Genomic DNA, 15,349 nt, shown 5'->3' on the forward strand with positions numbered 1-15,349 from the left:
AAAAGTTTGATTTGAATAAATGAGAAATATTGCCAAAGTTAGGGTTCGATGATCACTTTGCATGTATTTGTTCGGTCAATAATCTTATAAACTCCTTTAGATGATAAATCATTTCACAAAGTCCTCCCAATATGTTTCTCTCGAACACACATTGTGAGTTTTCCCATTTTGATCCATTGTTTCTCTCGAACACAATCTATCAAAATGACAACTTTTTGGTTCAACCTTATGGTGAACAAAATCATTCATTACTATCTCTAGCTAACAAACAAGATTGGATGAAAACCTAGGTCAAGAGTTGGTAAACATCTCTCGATCATAAACCAACACAAAGAGTTTTAAATAGAAACAAAGTTTTCATCATATATTCACCATTAAAGAGTTTACACATGAAGATCCTTACATTTACACACAAAGCTAGTAATCACCTACATCTAACCTTGACAAATGGATGACTTAGCTACTCATTTTCATGGTAGCTTGGTCGGCAAGTTTCGGAAGAAGGTTGATCAACATCCGAGTCGAATAATCGAGATTGGATGGGAATCCACCTTCTTTTTGTAGAAGATGGTTACAAGATGAAGAGAAATGAAATCTAGGGCATAAAAGATCCTGAGAACAATGCTGGAAAATATCTCTAAGAAAGTACAAAAGTGGAAAAATTAGGTAAAACTAAGGTATGGCTCTCAAAAGTGGCACTTGCTACTTATAGAGCTGTACTGGGTTGTCATGCTCGCTAGGCGAGCAGAATGGCTCGCCTAGCGAGGGTCTAATTGAGGCACCTGCGCCCAGAGAAACAGCCTATCTCAGACTGACATGTTCGCCTAGCGAACAAAACCTTCGCCTAGCGAAGGGCACGCTTCAACCCTCGCTCCAGCGAGGTTGAGAGGTTTGGCTACTAGAATCCTCGCTGGGAACTCGCTAGAGCCTCGCCTTGCGAGTGAGTGTTGGCTGCGCTTTTCACCAAAACTGAACGAACTCGCTACCACCTTCGCTAGCAGCTCGCCTAGCGAATTTATTGACATTTTACTGGAGCTTTTCGCTGGGCGCTCGCCTAGCGAGTGCTTCGCCACAGCCCTCGCCTAGCGAGCAGGCTGATGAATGCTTGTTTTACTTGATCCCTTTGCCAAATTTCTTGTGTCTTTACTTTCTATTATTTCATGCCTACTTCCTGCACAATAACACACAAATCAAAGGTACCAAGATCGTTTATCGTTTAATTGCATTTCATCTGAAACAAAGGTGGTTTCGACATTTTAGCAAGGAAATAGAGTGAAAGATGCCCACATATGATAGCTCAAATAAGCACTTTTGGGCATCTAACAGTTACACCAGGGACTATTGTCAAGTTGGAAACGTTACCGGCGTATACACCAGACGGGACTTGTGCTATTGGAAATGGAATATTCCACCGTCTCTTCTGGGTGTATCAACCATGCATCAAAGGTTTTTTTTCTATAAACCTATTATACAAATTGATGATACATGGTTGTACGGGAAATATAAAGGCACGTTACTGATGGCAGTGACAGAAGATGGCAACAACAATATTTTTCCAATCGCCTTTGCCCTTTTTGAAGGGGAGACTGCTAAGGGATGAAGTTTTTTACTAAGTAATCTATGATTACACATTTCTCCTCAACCTAACTTATGTTTGATCTCTGACCGACACCCTTCAATAGTCAGTGCATACAAAAACATTGATAATGGCTGGCAGGATCCTCCGTCGACGCATACTTCTGCATTAGACATATCACTCAGAATTTTATGCGAGGAATCAAAGATAAAACGCTGCGGAAGAAGGTTGTCAATGCTGGTTACCCATTATCATAACCTTCTTTCAAACACTACCGTGAAGAAATAAGATTATCAAGAGCAGATGCAGTACGATGGATCGATAGTATTCCATTGGAGAAGTGGACTAGGGCATACGACAACGGTCAACGTTGGGGCCACATGACAACAAATCTTATGGAATCAATGAACTCTATTTTCAAAGGCATCTGAAACCTACCTATAACAACTTTGGTGCAAGCAACATATTCCAGGCTAGGGGCGATGTTTGAGACCAGACGTTCCAAATGGAGTTCAATGTTGCAATCTGAACAGTTGTTCATTGATGCTTCAATGAAATTCATTAGATACAAAGCTTCCAAAGCAAATACACATGTGGTCATAGTGTTTGACCGTACTAAAGGTTGGTACAGTGTTGTTGAGTCCATGGATCACAATGAAGGCATGCCGATGGGACAATACAGAGTGTAACTAGATAGAGGTTGGTGTGACTGCGGAAAGTTCCAAGCCTTTCGTACACCCTGCTCCCATGTCATTTTTGCATGTTCAAAGGTTCAAAGGGATGCATCCTACTTACTATCTGGCGTTTACAAAGTCATAAGTCTATCCAATGTTTACAAAATGAGTTTTTCAGTAGTTGTAAAAGAGAATTACTGGCTAGAATGTCAATGAAACATTCTCTAGCACAATGAAGTTATGAGAAGAAAGAAAAAGGGACACCCACCTGTATTCGAACGAAATGGATACGGCGAACAAAATTGTTCGATTATGTAGTTCATGCTGCCAGCCACGTCACAATCATACTAACTGTCCTAGTTTTGGAACTAGCACAACAAGATAATTTTACATGTACCTCTTTTGTAATATATATATATATATTATATATATATAATATATATATATATATAATATATTATATATATATATATATATATATATAAATTATTTCATATGATAACTGTGTGAGGAAATACTATCACAAACAAATACAACACATTCAACACACAAGTAACACATAAACAACAACACAAACAACTACAACAATTAAAATACCATTACTATAACTAAGCGATTACAACCATCAAAACAATTTTGAACATATTATGCACCATCTTGCAAACGTCTCTGTCAGTCGTAATATCCACTCATTCATGCACTTCTCCATTTTGGTTGAACGCGGACTCAAGCCATTGAATCATTCTAATCCTTTCACCATCTGCAATTCCCCCTATAACAACGGTCCAACGTCCGATTAAGACATTCGAACAAATCTATATTCCAAAGTCAAATCTTTATCGGAGGTGCGACTGCTGAAAAAATTAAATCGGCATTTCTCTTGTGAATGTATTCAAACATGGCTAAAGAACAAAATATTGAAGGAGATTGAAGTAGAATGAGAAAAAATGGGGTTGGAGGATAAGAAGTTGTGTGAAAAAACATGGGAGATGCGCAGGGTATTTATAGATGAAAAAGAAAATGCATGCGCCAAAGAGGTAGGCGCCACACACACATGCACATGCATGCGCCAAAGAGGTAGGCGCCACACAAACAAGCACATGTATGCGCCAGATGCATGGGCATATGTGCTAAAGACACATGCATGCGTCAACAACCTTGGCGCCTCCATGCAATGCTTTAGAAGCATGCGTCAAAGGAGTTGGCGCCTCCTCTTAGGGTTAAATGGATGTGCCAGTTGATCCGGCGCATCTATTTGGAAAGGTGGTTATTTTCGTATTTTTTTGAAAAAATTATTATTTCAGTATAAAATTTAAAAAAATATGGTTATTTTAAATAAAAAAAATTCCAAAAATAATTTTTATGAAAAACTATTTGAAATAGTTTTAAAATTAAATAATTTTTTTGAAATTTTGATATCCAAAAGAAAAATCGATCAAATACATAAAATAATATTTTAAGAATAATTATGTAAATCAAAATTTTATTTAAAACTTTTATAAAAAATTTCTTTATAAATTTTTTGTACACTAAAATATGTAATATTATAAAAATCATTTAAAAAAGAGTCAAAATAAACTGATCCATAAATAATGTATATGGCTTTCTTTGAGCAATTTAAGAGCAATGAAATTAAGAGAAAGATAAAGAGTGAGTGAAATGAAGGAGATGATTTAACTTCTAATACTTAAGTAGTTTAATATCTAACATCTAACCTATAAAATAGAATTAGATAGAAATGTGAAAAACAATCCTCACATTCTTAAAATAATTATAACATCCATTGAAAAACAACAAATAAAAATAAGAATGCTCTTAATAAAAAACTAAAAGTAAATTATGGAGGAAACTTGAAAAGAACAATATCTCTAACTTCAATCAAACAAACAAATCTTTAAAAAAAAATCTTAAAAATATTCAAATTTTCCTTTAAAGGTTTTGATTAGAAGATTTTCGTGCATGATTATCCATATTATGATGAGACGGCATCAACGATGACGGGGCGGCGTCATGTAATTCATGGGCGGATATGGCATACCATGCATCATAGATGGATGCATCATGGATGGACGTTGCATACCATGCATCATGGAAGAATGTGGCATACCATGCATCATGGATGGATGTTGCATACCATGCATCATGGAAGGATGTGGCATACCATGCATTGGTGGAATCATACTCATATGTGCATTTTGTTGATTCATCATTGGCATAGGCATGAACCTTTGTTGTCCATATGAAGGTTGCATTTGCATCCTTTGATGATGATGATATCCACCACCATTATTCATCATAGGATGTATTGGAATCGTATGGCCTATATTTCTGTTTCCATTATTGCCCTTACTGTGATGAGGATGAGTAGGGATAACACTGTCATTTCCTTTATTGTCATGCTCATTGCCCTCATTGTTGGAATTGGAACTGGATTTTTTCTTGGAAGGTTGAGGTAGTTTGGGGTTATGAGTAACACATATTTGAGCATGTTTTCCTGACTTTTTAAGAATATTAATGACTTCATTTGGATCCACATTACCTACTACTAGTACCTTTCCTTCTTCTGCATCAATGTTTATAGAATCCACACCTAGACAACAAAAGAAGAACATGGATTATAGATTAATAGACACACTAAAAAAGTATAATCAATTCTATATTTTTAGAATCAAATTTAAGTTTCAATTGTAAAAACAAACCTACACTCAATTAATACTCTAGTAATGATTTTTAAATGACAGAATTAGAAATAAATCAATTATTTCTACCTTAAAAAGGAAAAATTGACATTTATTTTAAAATAATTTATTTTACTTAAACAACACTCATTATTACTCATGGTAAATTGATAAAAAAAATCAAACAACTAATCAAATATTTTAAGAATTGGTTGAGCCTAAAAAAAATAAATGTAAAATTGATTTAAATGATAAGATAGTCTAAAAGTACTATTTCAGAAGAAGAAAAAAAAGACAAATTTTAAGTTAATTAAAAAATATAATTAAGTGTATTTAATTTTTTTTTATTTTATTGATTTAATGTGAGAGATAATACAATTATTAATATATCATCTATTAACCACTAATGAGATAATTTTGGAATAAAGACATTAAGTCATTTAGATTGATTGATATATAAAAAAAATTTAAAAAAAATCTTCTAGTACATAATACACATTATATAGTGATCATAATTTAGTAACAAATTTTAATTAATAATTATATATAATCAAATATAATAACTAACCCAATTACTTTGACAAAATTGAACACACTAAAATTGAAATCATATTTTTCAAAATAAATATTTACATGAAATTATAATCATATTTAGTAATATTATGTTATTTTTCATTTTTAAAATAGAATTGATTATATATGATACTATTGAAGTTAATATTTATAGTGTTTATAAATGTATACAAACATAAACTATTATTTGTTTGACTCGAATCAATTTTACACTATTTATTCATTAAAAAAAATCAATTTTCTTTATACTGTATATTATATGTATAATGCAACACATCATTTTGAAAATAATTCTAAAATTTTAAATTTTATTTTTATAATGTTCTTATTCATAAATAAGAAAAGTTATTTTAACATTAGTAATTTCAATATTCTTTAATAAATGTTTTAACCAATATTATTTATCTAACAAGTTTTTTTTATTAATTTTATAAAATAAATTTATTAAAAAAATACAACTATAGTTAAACAATGACTAATCTATGCATAACCAAAAAAGAATACAACTATAGTAAAGAATGTACCTTGAATTTTGATCAGCAATTTCTTTATTTTCTTTTCACAGCCTTTACAAATGCAATTAACCTTGAGAATACAATACTATAGAGAAAACAAAGACAAGAACATGAAATGAAAAGAAATAAAAAACACAAACAAAATATGAAGAAGAAACATGGTAATACTAGAAGGTGCTTACCTGATTTTTCTTAAAGTCTTGTTTACTCATAGTTGGTTATTGGATGATAGGACAAAGAAAAAACTAGAGAGAGAAAAAAATTAATATGAGAGATAAGTGTGCACAATATATGTAGAGAAACCTATGGTTCAATATAAAGTAAACTATTTTTGGTGTTTTAAAATCGGTATAAATCTCACTTGATTCTTTCATATTTAATTATACTATTTTTAGAATATTTTGATTGATTTATAGAAAAATCGGTTGATTGGAGTTTAATACTTTATAGTAGATACTTAGAAATGTATATAAATAAAACAGAAATAATAGATATTTTTTTATAAATGTTAAGTTATATAAAATAAATTACAAGTTATTGAAATATTACCGCCTCTTTCTCCAAATATAAGAGTTAAATTAATTAATTAATTAATTATTTCTAGAATTTTATACGTTCATATGTAGGAGAAAAAATTCATTCAATGTTTATTATGTAAATGAGCCAGTTTATTTTAATGAAAATATTACTACCCCATCCCTTAATTAATATTTTAATGAAAATTGAAAGAAATTAATCAATTTAATTTTTTTTTTAAATTAGTCCGTTTAGTTTGGCAGTGATGGACTAATAAGATTTTGGATTAATGATTTTATAAAAAAATTAGTAGACATCACATATAATTTGAAGATAAATGTTTGATTATATTATTATCTTTAATTTTTTTTAGAGATTAATTACTATACATTATCAGTGTAAAAAGGTTTACATTATTGATTCATCACCATCCTCCGTTTGCATTACTTTATAGATTTTTAAAATAAAAGTCAAATTTATTTCAATATCCAACGTATATCATTAATTGATGGTGTAAAATTTTTTTACACTATCAGAGTATTTCAATTAAATCATTTTTCTTATTTGTTTTACTTTATTTCGATAAATATGTTTTTATTTCTTAAAAAATTGAACTTAAAAATTTAGTAATTTAAAAAAAATGATAAGAAGAAAATATGTATATTTATAAAGCTTTATAAATTTCCTTAGACCAAAATTAAATATGATTATAAGAATTAAAAGAAACTAAAATAATCATTTTTTAGAACATGATACCATAATCTGTCCTTTTGAATATGTACCGTCTAGACTCATCAAACTTCAGTAAATTTTAGTTTGTTCGATTGTGTTTATCGTAGTTGTATGGCCTTGTCTTTGTCTTGCATGATGGGCCTTCATCTAAGTTTAAAATTACATATGAAAAAGCTTTTAATTTACCACTCTCAATTAAATCCGGTATCTTTTATATTTTTAAATTGTTAAAATTGAACGAGGGTGAGAAAGATCGGGTTTCATGAAGATTAGATTGATACTGACTAGAGGGTGAAATACAATCTTATTGAGTTGAAGACAGATAAAAGATGTGACAGATATGTGGAGATCATTTCGTCGTAAGATAACAAAGGGCCCAGTCGAGTTAGATGCTAAAATTTCAAGGTATGTCGACGATATAATAAAATCATCTAGTAGTGTCTAGGTTTTCTTATTTATCACCATTTTTTAAGTTATGTTTAAGTTACGTAATCGATTATCAAATGTTAGTTTATGTTGATGTTGCATGAATGGAAGATCAAAACACATGAGGAATGTTACACCCTCCTATCACAGATGATGGGGAAATGCTCTTATATTCAGCATTGATATCAAAACACATGAATAACAAATAATAAATAAGAAATGTTATTCGTAACAATTAAATAAGAAATCAACAACAAATAATAATTTCAAGTATACCTGTAATATACTCAAATAACCAACAAGTTGTCTGGTCTCAAATATTGTCACCACTCCAAGTGATGTATACAAAATGGTCAATGCAGCACACCCACATGCTCAACTGGTAACCTCGAGGCTACTGAACACGTATCGGGTGTCGACAGAAACACCTGACTTGTCCGCAAAGAGGGTACATGTTACTAGATGTAACATGTACACCCTAGCGGCAACCTCATAACTCGCAACCGCTACAAGCTCGTCGTACGTCTTCCGAAGCCAATACATACGAAGGTGAGCGTCCATGTTGATGCCAAACTCCTTCTTCACGTCCGCCTTAGAAACTCCCAAATGTCGTGCAACAGTCATACAAACAACTGGCATGCTAAGAACAGGAGTCGTCCAGAATCTGCCGTCGATGGAGAGATGGAACAAAGAGGAGACATCATCCAGAGTGATAGTCATCTCCCCAAACAAAAGATGAAATGAAGATGTCTTCTTGTACCATCATCCAACAAATGCAGTAAGTAGTGGTGCATCAAGCATGGTGAGGGGGCAGTAGGCGAAATCAAGGAGCTCGAAATCCCGTACAATCTGTCTACCTGCTTAAGCATCAGAATCTTCAGGAAGTCCTCCAGCTTCGACCCATGCGAAGTCACCTTCAGTATGGGACGGTCCTAAGGCAAACAAATAATAAAAATATTTACAGTTAGCTTTCATGGCACAATAATAACTAAATTAAAATTAAATATAAAAGACATATACCTCGCTCAACCATAGTCGTAACGCCACATGGTCAACATACTCAACAAGCATCGATCAATCAATGGGTCCTCTAGGGAATCCTTTGTCAATATGCACAGAGGGCTTGGTGGAAGGAGTTATAACCTTTGTGTCAGTAATAGCATATGGGATCGAATCAGCAACATCAACATCTGGATGGACCACCTCAATATCCACCTCATTAACAACCACGTCACCAACAACCACATCAACATCAACCTCTTCAACCACCTCCTCAACAATCTCCCCAGCAACAACCTCATATGCAAAAGCAGCATCTGAAACTCCCACCTCATCTGTCACCTCATCTCTGGGTTGCTCAATTGATCGTACATGTCGGCGTCAATTGCTACGAGGTGCGCGGAACTGACCCTGCTCAGCCAACCATTTCTATTGTGAACTAGTTGGAATCACCCGTCTAGCCCATATCTAGGAAGACTCAACCTCAACAGCCCTAGTCTGGTCTGCCATTCTATCAATAGCTCTGCTTGCAATAGTGTCGTCTCTGCCTCTATATTTCACTACAAAATAAGAAGAAAAATTAGCAACAACCAAAAAATTTAGAATTTTCGATAAAAAAAACAAAGTTTTTATAACTACCATAAATTCTGAAATTTCCGATAAAAAACAAAGTTTTTATTCCGATTGAAAATTCCATAATTTCCGTTACAAAATAAAGCTTTTATGACTATCGGAAATTCTGAGATTTCCGAGAATTTCCATGGAATTTTGTACTAGAAATTTTGAAATTTCCAAAATAAATGTTAGAATTAATATCTGAAATTTTGAAATTTTCGTTACAAAATCCCGAAAAATTTGACATTTACGGTATAAAACGTATTATTTTTAAAATTTTCGGTAGTGTAATTCAAATTTTGGTATCGCCTCAGACTTTTCAAAATCGCATGTGGATCTTGTAAATTTGGAAATTTAGTGAAATAATTTTGTAAGGCAGTGTTGTCTTTTCATATGCAATGGAGGAGTGTCATATTTGTAGCGGGAAATTCATGATCATCAAGCTATTGACAAACTAGAGATCAATTAACAAGAGTCGCCACCGCGCTTTTATTATTTCCAAGGGAAAAGGGAAAAAGTACGAAAAAAACCCAAATAGTAAGAAGTTTTCAAATAAAAACTAATAAAAATCAGAGATCAAAGGTAAGGGGGGTTGGTTACACAGAGGGAAGGTGTTAGCACCCAAAGTGTCCTAGGGAGCCCTTTTTGGGTGCATATGTACTTGGTATAAAGTGATGTTTACAAACAAATAGAATGAGGGGATGAGAAAAGAATTCATTAATTATTTTTTTTTATTTGACAAGACCTTCGGTCTTGTGCCTACGTACCAACATATAAATGAGGGATCAAAACCTCGTAATTCGTGATACAAATTTCAAAATGGATGTATTGATTTTAACAAAATTTAAGTTTGAAAGGCACAAAGGCCTAAAATGATTTGAATGAGTTAGTTCTTTTTGGCTTTTTGAAAATTTAAGTCAAGTATGGTTAAGTTTATTCACAAGTTTGATTTAAGAAAATAAGTTTGAAAATGCAATGGCATAAGGCCAAAGTTTCTATTTTTTTTAAGTGGTCAAAGTTTAGAACAAAAGTAGTTCACACAAAGAAGGTTTTGAAAATGGAGGGAGAGATTTTGAAATTAAAGAAATGGGGAGAAGATGAAGAGACTACCCTATGCACAAAAATTTAAAAGTTTAAAGTTGAAAAGATCTGACCAAATGGGAGCAATCCAATAGACAAGTATGTCAATAGAAACCCAGAATTTCCTTGGACTTTTAAGAATCAAGCAACACATAAATGCATAATGATATCAATCTTGAAGAGCAAAGGCATCAAATAAAGATGGCCTCATCCAAGCTTATCCACTTCATGATCTTCTTCAAAATAGCCTATGTAGCAGATAAATTCCACAAGTCACAGGTTCAACATAACAGCTTAACAATTATCAATGTTGTAGATGAACTTGAGAGATCTTGAATGATGTATCAGATGAATTCAAATTGAAAGCACTTGGTTCTTCAACAAATTGGCATTGGCCAAGTCCATTAGCAAAGGAATGTTGCCTAAATTCTAAGTCCAATTGGGCAAGATCAAATCAACAGTCCACTCAAAAGTCTTTTAGGGTTTTTGTTATTATTATGTGCATTAATGGTCAAAGACCAAACAAGCAAACAAGGTATACACAAACAAAATAATATCACACAATATGGTCCAAATGGACAAAGTGAAAATTACATTAACATAAACAATTAGAATGATATGTATAATGACAAATGATAATAGAATACTAAAAATAAATTGCATTAAAAGTAAAAGCTTGAAAGTAAAAGTTAATAGTTAGTAAGTTAGTGGTTAGTTTTGTTTTGTTTTTAATTTCAAGACATTCTTTGGAGAACACTCAACCCACTTGCCACAAGCATGGATCCTTGAACCAAAACATCTTCCAAAGGAAGGAAAGAATGCCAATTTCCCACACAATACCATGGAAGGGGGGAGACTTACAATCTCACTAACTAGAATGCTTATGCCTTTTATGTCACAAATTTAGCGCTATGTTAAGCAATCGTAATTGGACTTATGTAGAAGTCAAAACTATTTGAGGCCGGGCAATAGACTTTTGATGTTAATGCATGTTGGAGATATAGTATTATGAACTATGCTCATTAAACATACCACACACAAAAAATATGCAAAAGGTGTGGCCTAATCTCATCCATACTCATGTTAATCTTTCAATCCACTAGCATTAGGATTTTGAGATGTCATTGGCCAAATGGAAATGAATGGATGAAGAAGGGGAATTAGATGAAGAGGGAAAGGGATGAATGAAATCACAAATTGGTCAAAGGAGGACTTTTACCAAATTAATATTATTCATTCATTTTGGGAGATGGAATGTACATTCCATCAATTCCCTAAATCCAATAATATTAACTTGACAAAGTCAAATCAACCTTGACTAATGCCCAACAACAAATAAGAAACTCAATTAAGTCAATCCAAATGGTCAACACAATTAAAATGACATTTATTTAATTAAAAATAGTAAAATAATGCATTAAATTCAAATATGTTTTGTCCAATTCCTAAAATCTCATCAAAACACCAAATAAATTGCCATGAGATTTATCATAGGTCAAACAAGGTCAAAGGACCTTGGAGAAAAAATTTCATAATTTTTGGACACTTAAAAATATTTTTAAACAATTAAAAACAAATGCAAAATCAATTAATTTATGAAAAATATTAATAATGATCCAAAAAATAAATTTAATTCAGAATATGAAAGAGAAAAATATTTGAACTTTTTTGGTGAAAGTCCCATATTTTTTTAGATCAATATTAAATTTATTATGAATTATTGGAGAAAATGGAATTAAACTAAAAATCAAAAAATCCAAAAATACGTGGACCATCAGATCTCCCTCATTAATTGAGGTGGCAGATCTGATGATCCAAAACACGCGTTCCATGTGTTCCTTAGTCAAACGCGTTGCAACATGAGTAATCACAAGGCACAGTCAATATTAAAACGTGAGAATTAGATCCCATGGTCCAGATGCAAGCGACATCATCGCCGGAGCCAGAGCTCCGGTCATCTTCCCTGGTGAGCTCCATCGGACTGGTCAAGATGAACCATCACTAAAATTCAAAACAGGGACATGATTTTAAAGAGAAAACATCACTGAGGACAAATATCACCTCCAATTCTTCCAATTCCAACTATATTGAGAGATATGTGGAATTGAAAAATGAGGTTCATGATCTGAGTTTCTTCGATTTGGCCTCAAAGCAACTCAAACTCCTTGCCTACATTGGTAGGACTTCAAACAACTCAAGAATCAATGGAATTGAGCAACAATTTAAGAGAATCAAAGAGTTTAAAATTTCTGCAAATTACCTTCAATGGAGGTCTGAGCTTGCTAGATCTTGATCTAAATCGTGCTTGGCTTCACTTCACTTGCTTGCAGGAGAGGAATGGAAAGGCTTAGAAGCAATAGATTCCTGGAGAATTGAATTCCAAAACAGTGGAGATTCAAGCTTCAACTCAAATGAGTTTATCAAGGTTATCCTCTTAGAGTGAAGGGTTTTCAATGGAGATTCAAAGTTGGCGCAATGTGTGTGTGAGTTTTGAGCACAAGGGTCTCAATTTATAGGGAAATCAAATGATATTTGCACACTCTCTCAACTTTCCAAATTTGGTAAAATGATGATGCCATGCTGCATGAGCGGGCATAGGCCCATGGAATGATGGTTTGAAAGTACAAATTGAAGATCAGATGCTTTGAAGATGGATTGGATTGTAAGGTACATGTGCATTGTCACTTGAAGATTGACTTTTCTAAGTGTCAAGCCATATGTCTCAATATTCCACCTTGCTTGACTTTTTATGGGAGCTTCAAATGAGAAAAGTGTCTTCATCAAAGTTGTAGCTCTCTAAAATACCATAAAAATGGTCAACAATTTCATGTCATTTGGATTTTAAATGATATAGTTATGCATTTTTGAAGTTTGGAAAAATCACTTGATCAATGGTATAGGTCAAAAGTGACCTATAATGTAGCCTCATATCACATGTTTCAAAAAAGTTGAATTAGCTCCCACTCCAAACATCAAAGTTGAAGTAGACACATTGAATTTGATTGTGCAACTTGGAAATCTTCCATCTCATAACAATTGAGCAAGTTGTGGTCTTGGGAAGTTGACTTTCAAATTAGGGTTTAGACAAAATGACCTATAATGTTTCAACATAGAAAATGATTTTCCAAGAAAAAATAGCTCTAGGTCTCAACATGAAAGTTGTTTATAATGTCATTTAGAGTAAGTTTGATCTTGGAATCATTTTCATATGGTGAAAATTGTAGGAGATAGGGTCTAGGGAGACCCAATTTTGATCAGATGAATTCATCTGGCCAACCACCATCAACCAACTTGCTAATTTCCAATTCTCTTGACTTTCTTGGCTTATGGAAGATCATATATGCATAAGATGATGAAATTTGAAATGTCCCTTGAGAAATTTGATCAATTGATGAGATAGCTTGTTGAAGAAGTTACTCAAGATACCCAGTCAAACTAGGGTTTCCAAGGCAAATCACCCTCAAACTCTTGAAGCAAACTTGATCAATAAAACATGTAGAAATCATTGGGACTCATATATGATGTTCATAACCATTCTTGAATCAATTCTTGGTTGTGCTCTTTGTTCATGAGGGTCTCAAACCCTAGATGTAACCTTGATGAATCAATGAGATCATGCCCTACCTACAAAAAGTTAGGCAAATACAAATACATATTTTTGGTATACAAGTATGATATAATCATAAAGTGCTTGGTGATCTCTCCCAAAACAAACCCAATGGAAGAGGGGTAAGGAGAATGCCAAGGTGTGGTCCCAATGCTTATGCTTATGATGGAATTGCATGAGGGATCTTAGGGTCAAAATTGGGGTCTTACAGCTGCCCCTATTTAAGGACATTCTATATGAGGAGGTGAAGGTTAAAATATTCGGCTCGACTCAGTAGAATGGGCTTAAATAACAACATAGAGAAATAAATTTTGGTCCCTAAGAGACCTCATGATGCATATGATATGAATGCAAAAGTTAATGCTCTGTGGGAAATATTGCCATAAAGGAAAAAGAAATCTGAGAGACCGAAAGTCCACAGGAGCCTAATGCATTCCATAAGGAAAACTCACTGGGGGGACAGAGACTCTGGGGGGGATAAAAAGGGAGTTATACATAGGTCAGGCTACGATTAAAACTACTGGGGGACTCGAGGAAATCCATAAAACAATGGAAAGACTCAGCTGGGGAAACAAAACACAACGCCTGCAGGGGATGCGAATAAGTCAGGATAAAACTAAAATACCCGACTCGTGCAGGGGAATAGTGATTTCACTACAGAAATGCGCACTCAACTCAACTGGGGAGAAATAAAATTTCAACATAGGAGGAGCAGAAATCTATTATCTAGTACTTGTTACTGGGTAAGGAGATAATAAAATTCTGACTGAAAGAACATCCGTCATTGGTTAGGATGAATATATCAAGGATGACTCACTGAGGAAAGCCAGGAGGGAGTATTCATTACCGGTTACTGGGTAAGAATAGCCTTGCTGGGGAAAACTGCAGAAAATAGGATTTACACCTACCAGTTATTGGGCAGAAGACCAAGGGGGTGAGAGTATCCGTCATCGGTTAGGATGAACATATCAAGGATAAACTCGACAGGGAAGAAAATTCATCATCGATTAAGATGAACATATCAAGGATAGACTTGCCTGGGGATGTCAATGAGGATACCCGTCATCAGTTAGGATGAACATATCAAGGATATACCAACTGAACAACAAAGGGGGAATTACATCTATCGAAAACTGGATAGAAAACCATCGGAGAGAAAAATCCGTCACCGGTTAGGATGAACATATCAAGGATTCACTCTGCAAGGGGGACAAAGCAGGATTTACAACTATCAGTTACTGGGTAGAAGACCAATCAAAGAGAAAATATGTCACCGGTTAAAGTGAACATATCGAGGATAGACCCTGAAATGGGGAACAAAAGTAGGGATTACATCTATCAGTTACTGGATAGAATAC

At 33.6% G+C, this 15,349-nt stretch overlaps 1 protein-coding gene across 1 annotated transcript; it reads right to left on the bottom strand.

Moving 5' to 3' along the window:
- Nucleotides 1-4,238: 4,238 nt before the first annotated feature.
- LOC127129518 (heavy metal-associated isoprenylated plant protein 32) lies at nucleotides 4,239-6,228 on the bottom strand. Its single transcript, XM_051058683.1, has 3 exons — nucleotides 6,199-6,228; nucleotides 6,026-6,101; nucleotides 4,239-4,840 (listed from the first exon to the last, which is right to left on the bottom strand). Exons 1-3 carry the CDS (start codon nucleotides 6,226-6,228, stop codon nucleotides 4,239-4,241), a joined length of 708 nt encoding a protein of 235 aa, XP_050914640.1.
- Nucleotides 6,229-15,349: the final 9,121 nt, after the last annotated feature.

Source organism: Lathyrus oleraceus, chromosome 3 (assembly GCF_024323335.1).
Source record: "Lathyrus oleraceus cultivar Zhongwan6 chromosome 3, CAAS_Psat_ZW6_1.0, whole genome shotgun sequence".
Lineage (NCBI taxonomy): Eukaryota > Viridiplantae > Streptophyta > Magnoliopsida > Fabales > Fabaceae > Lathyrus > Lathyrus oleraceus.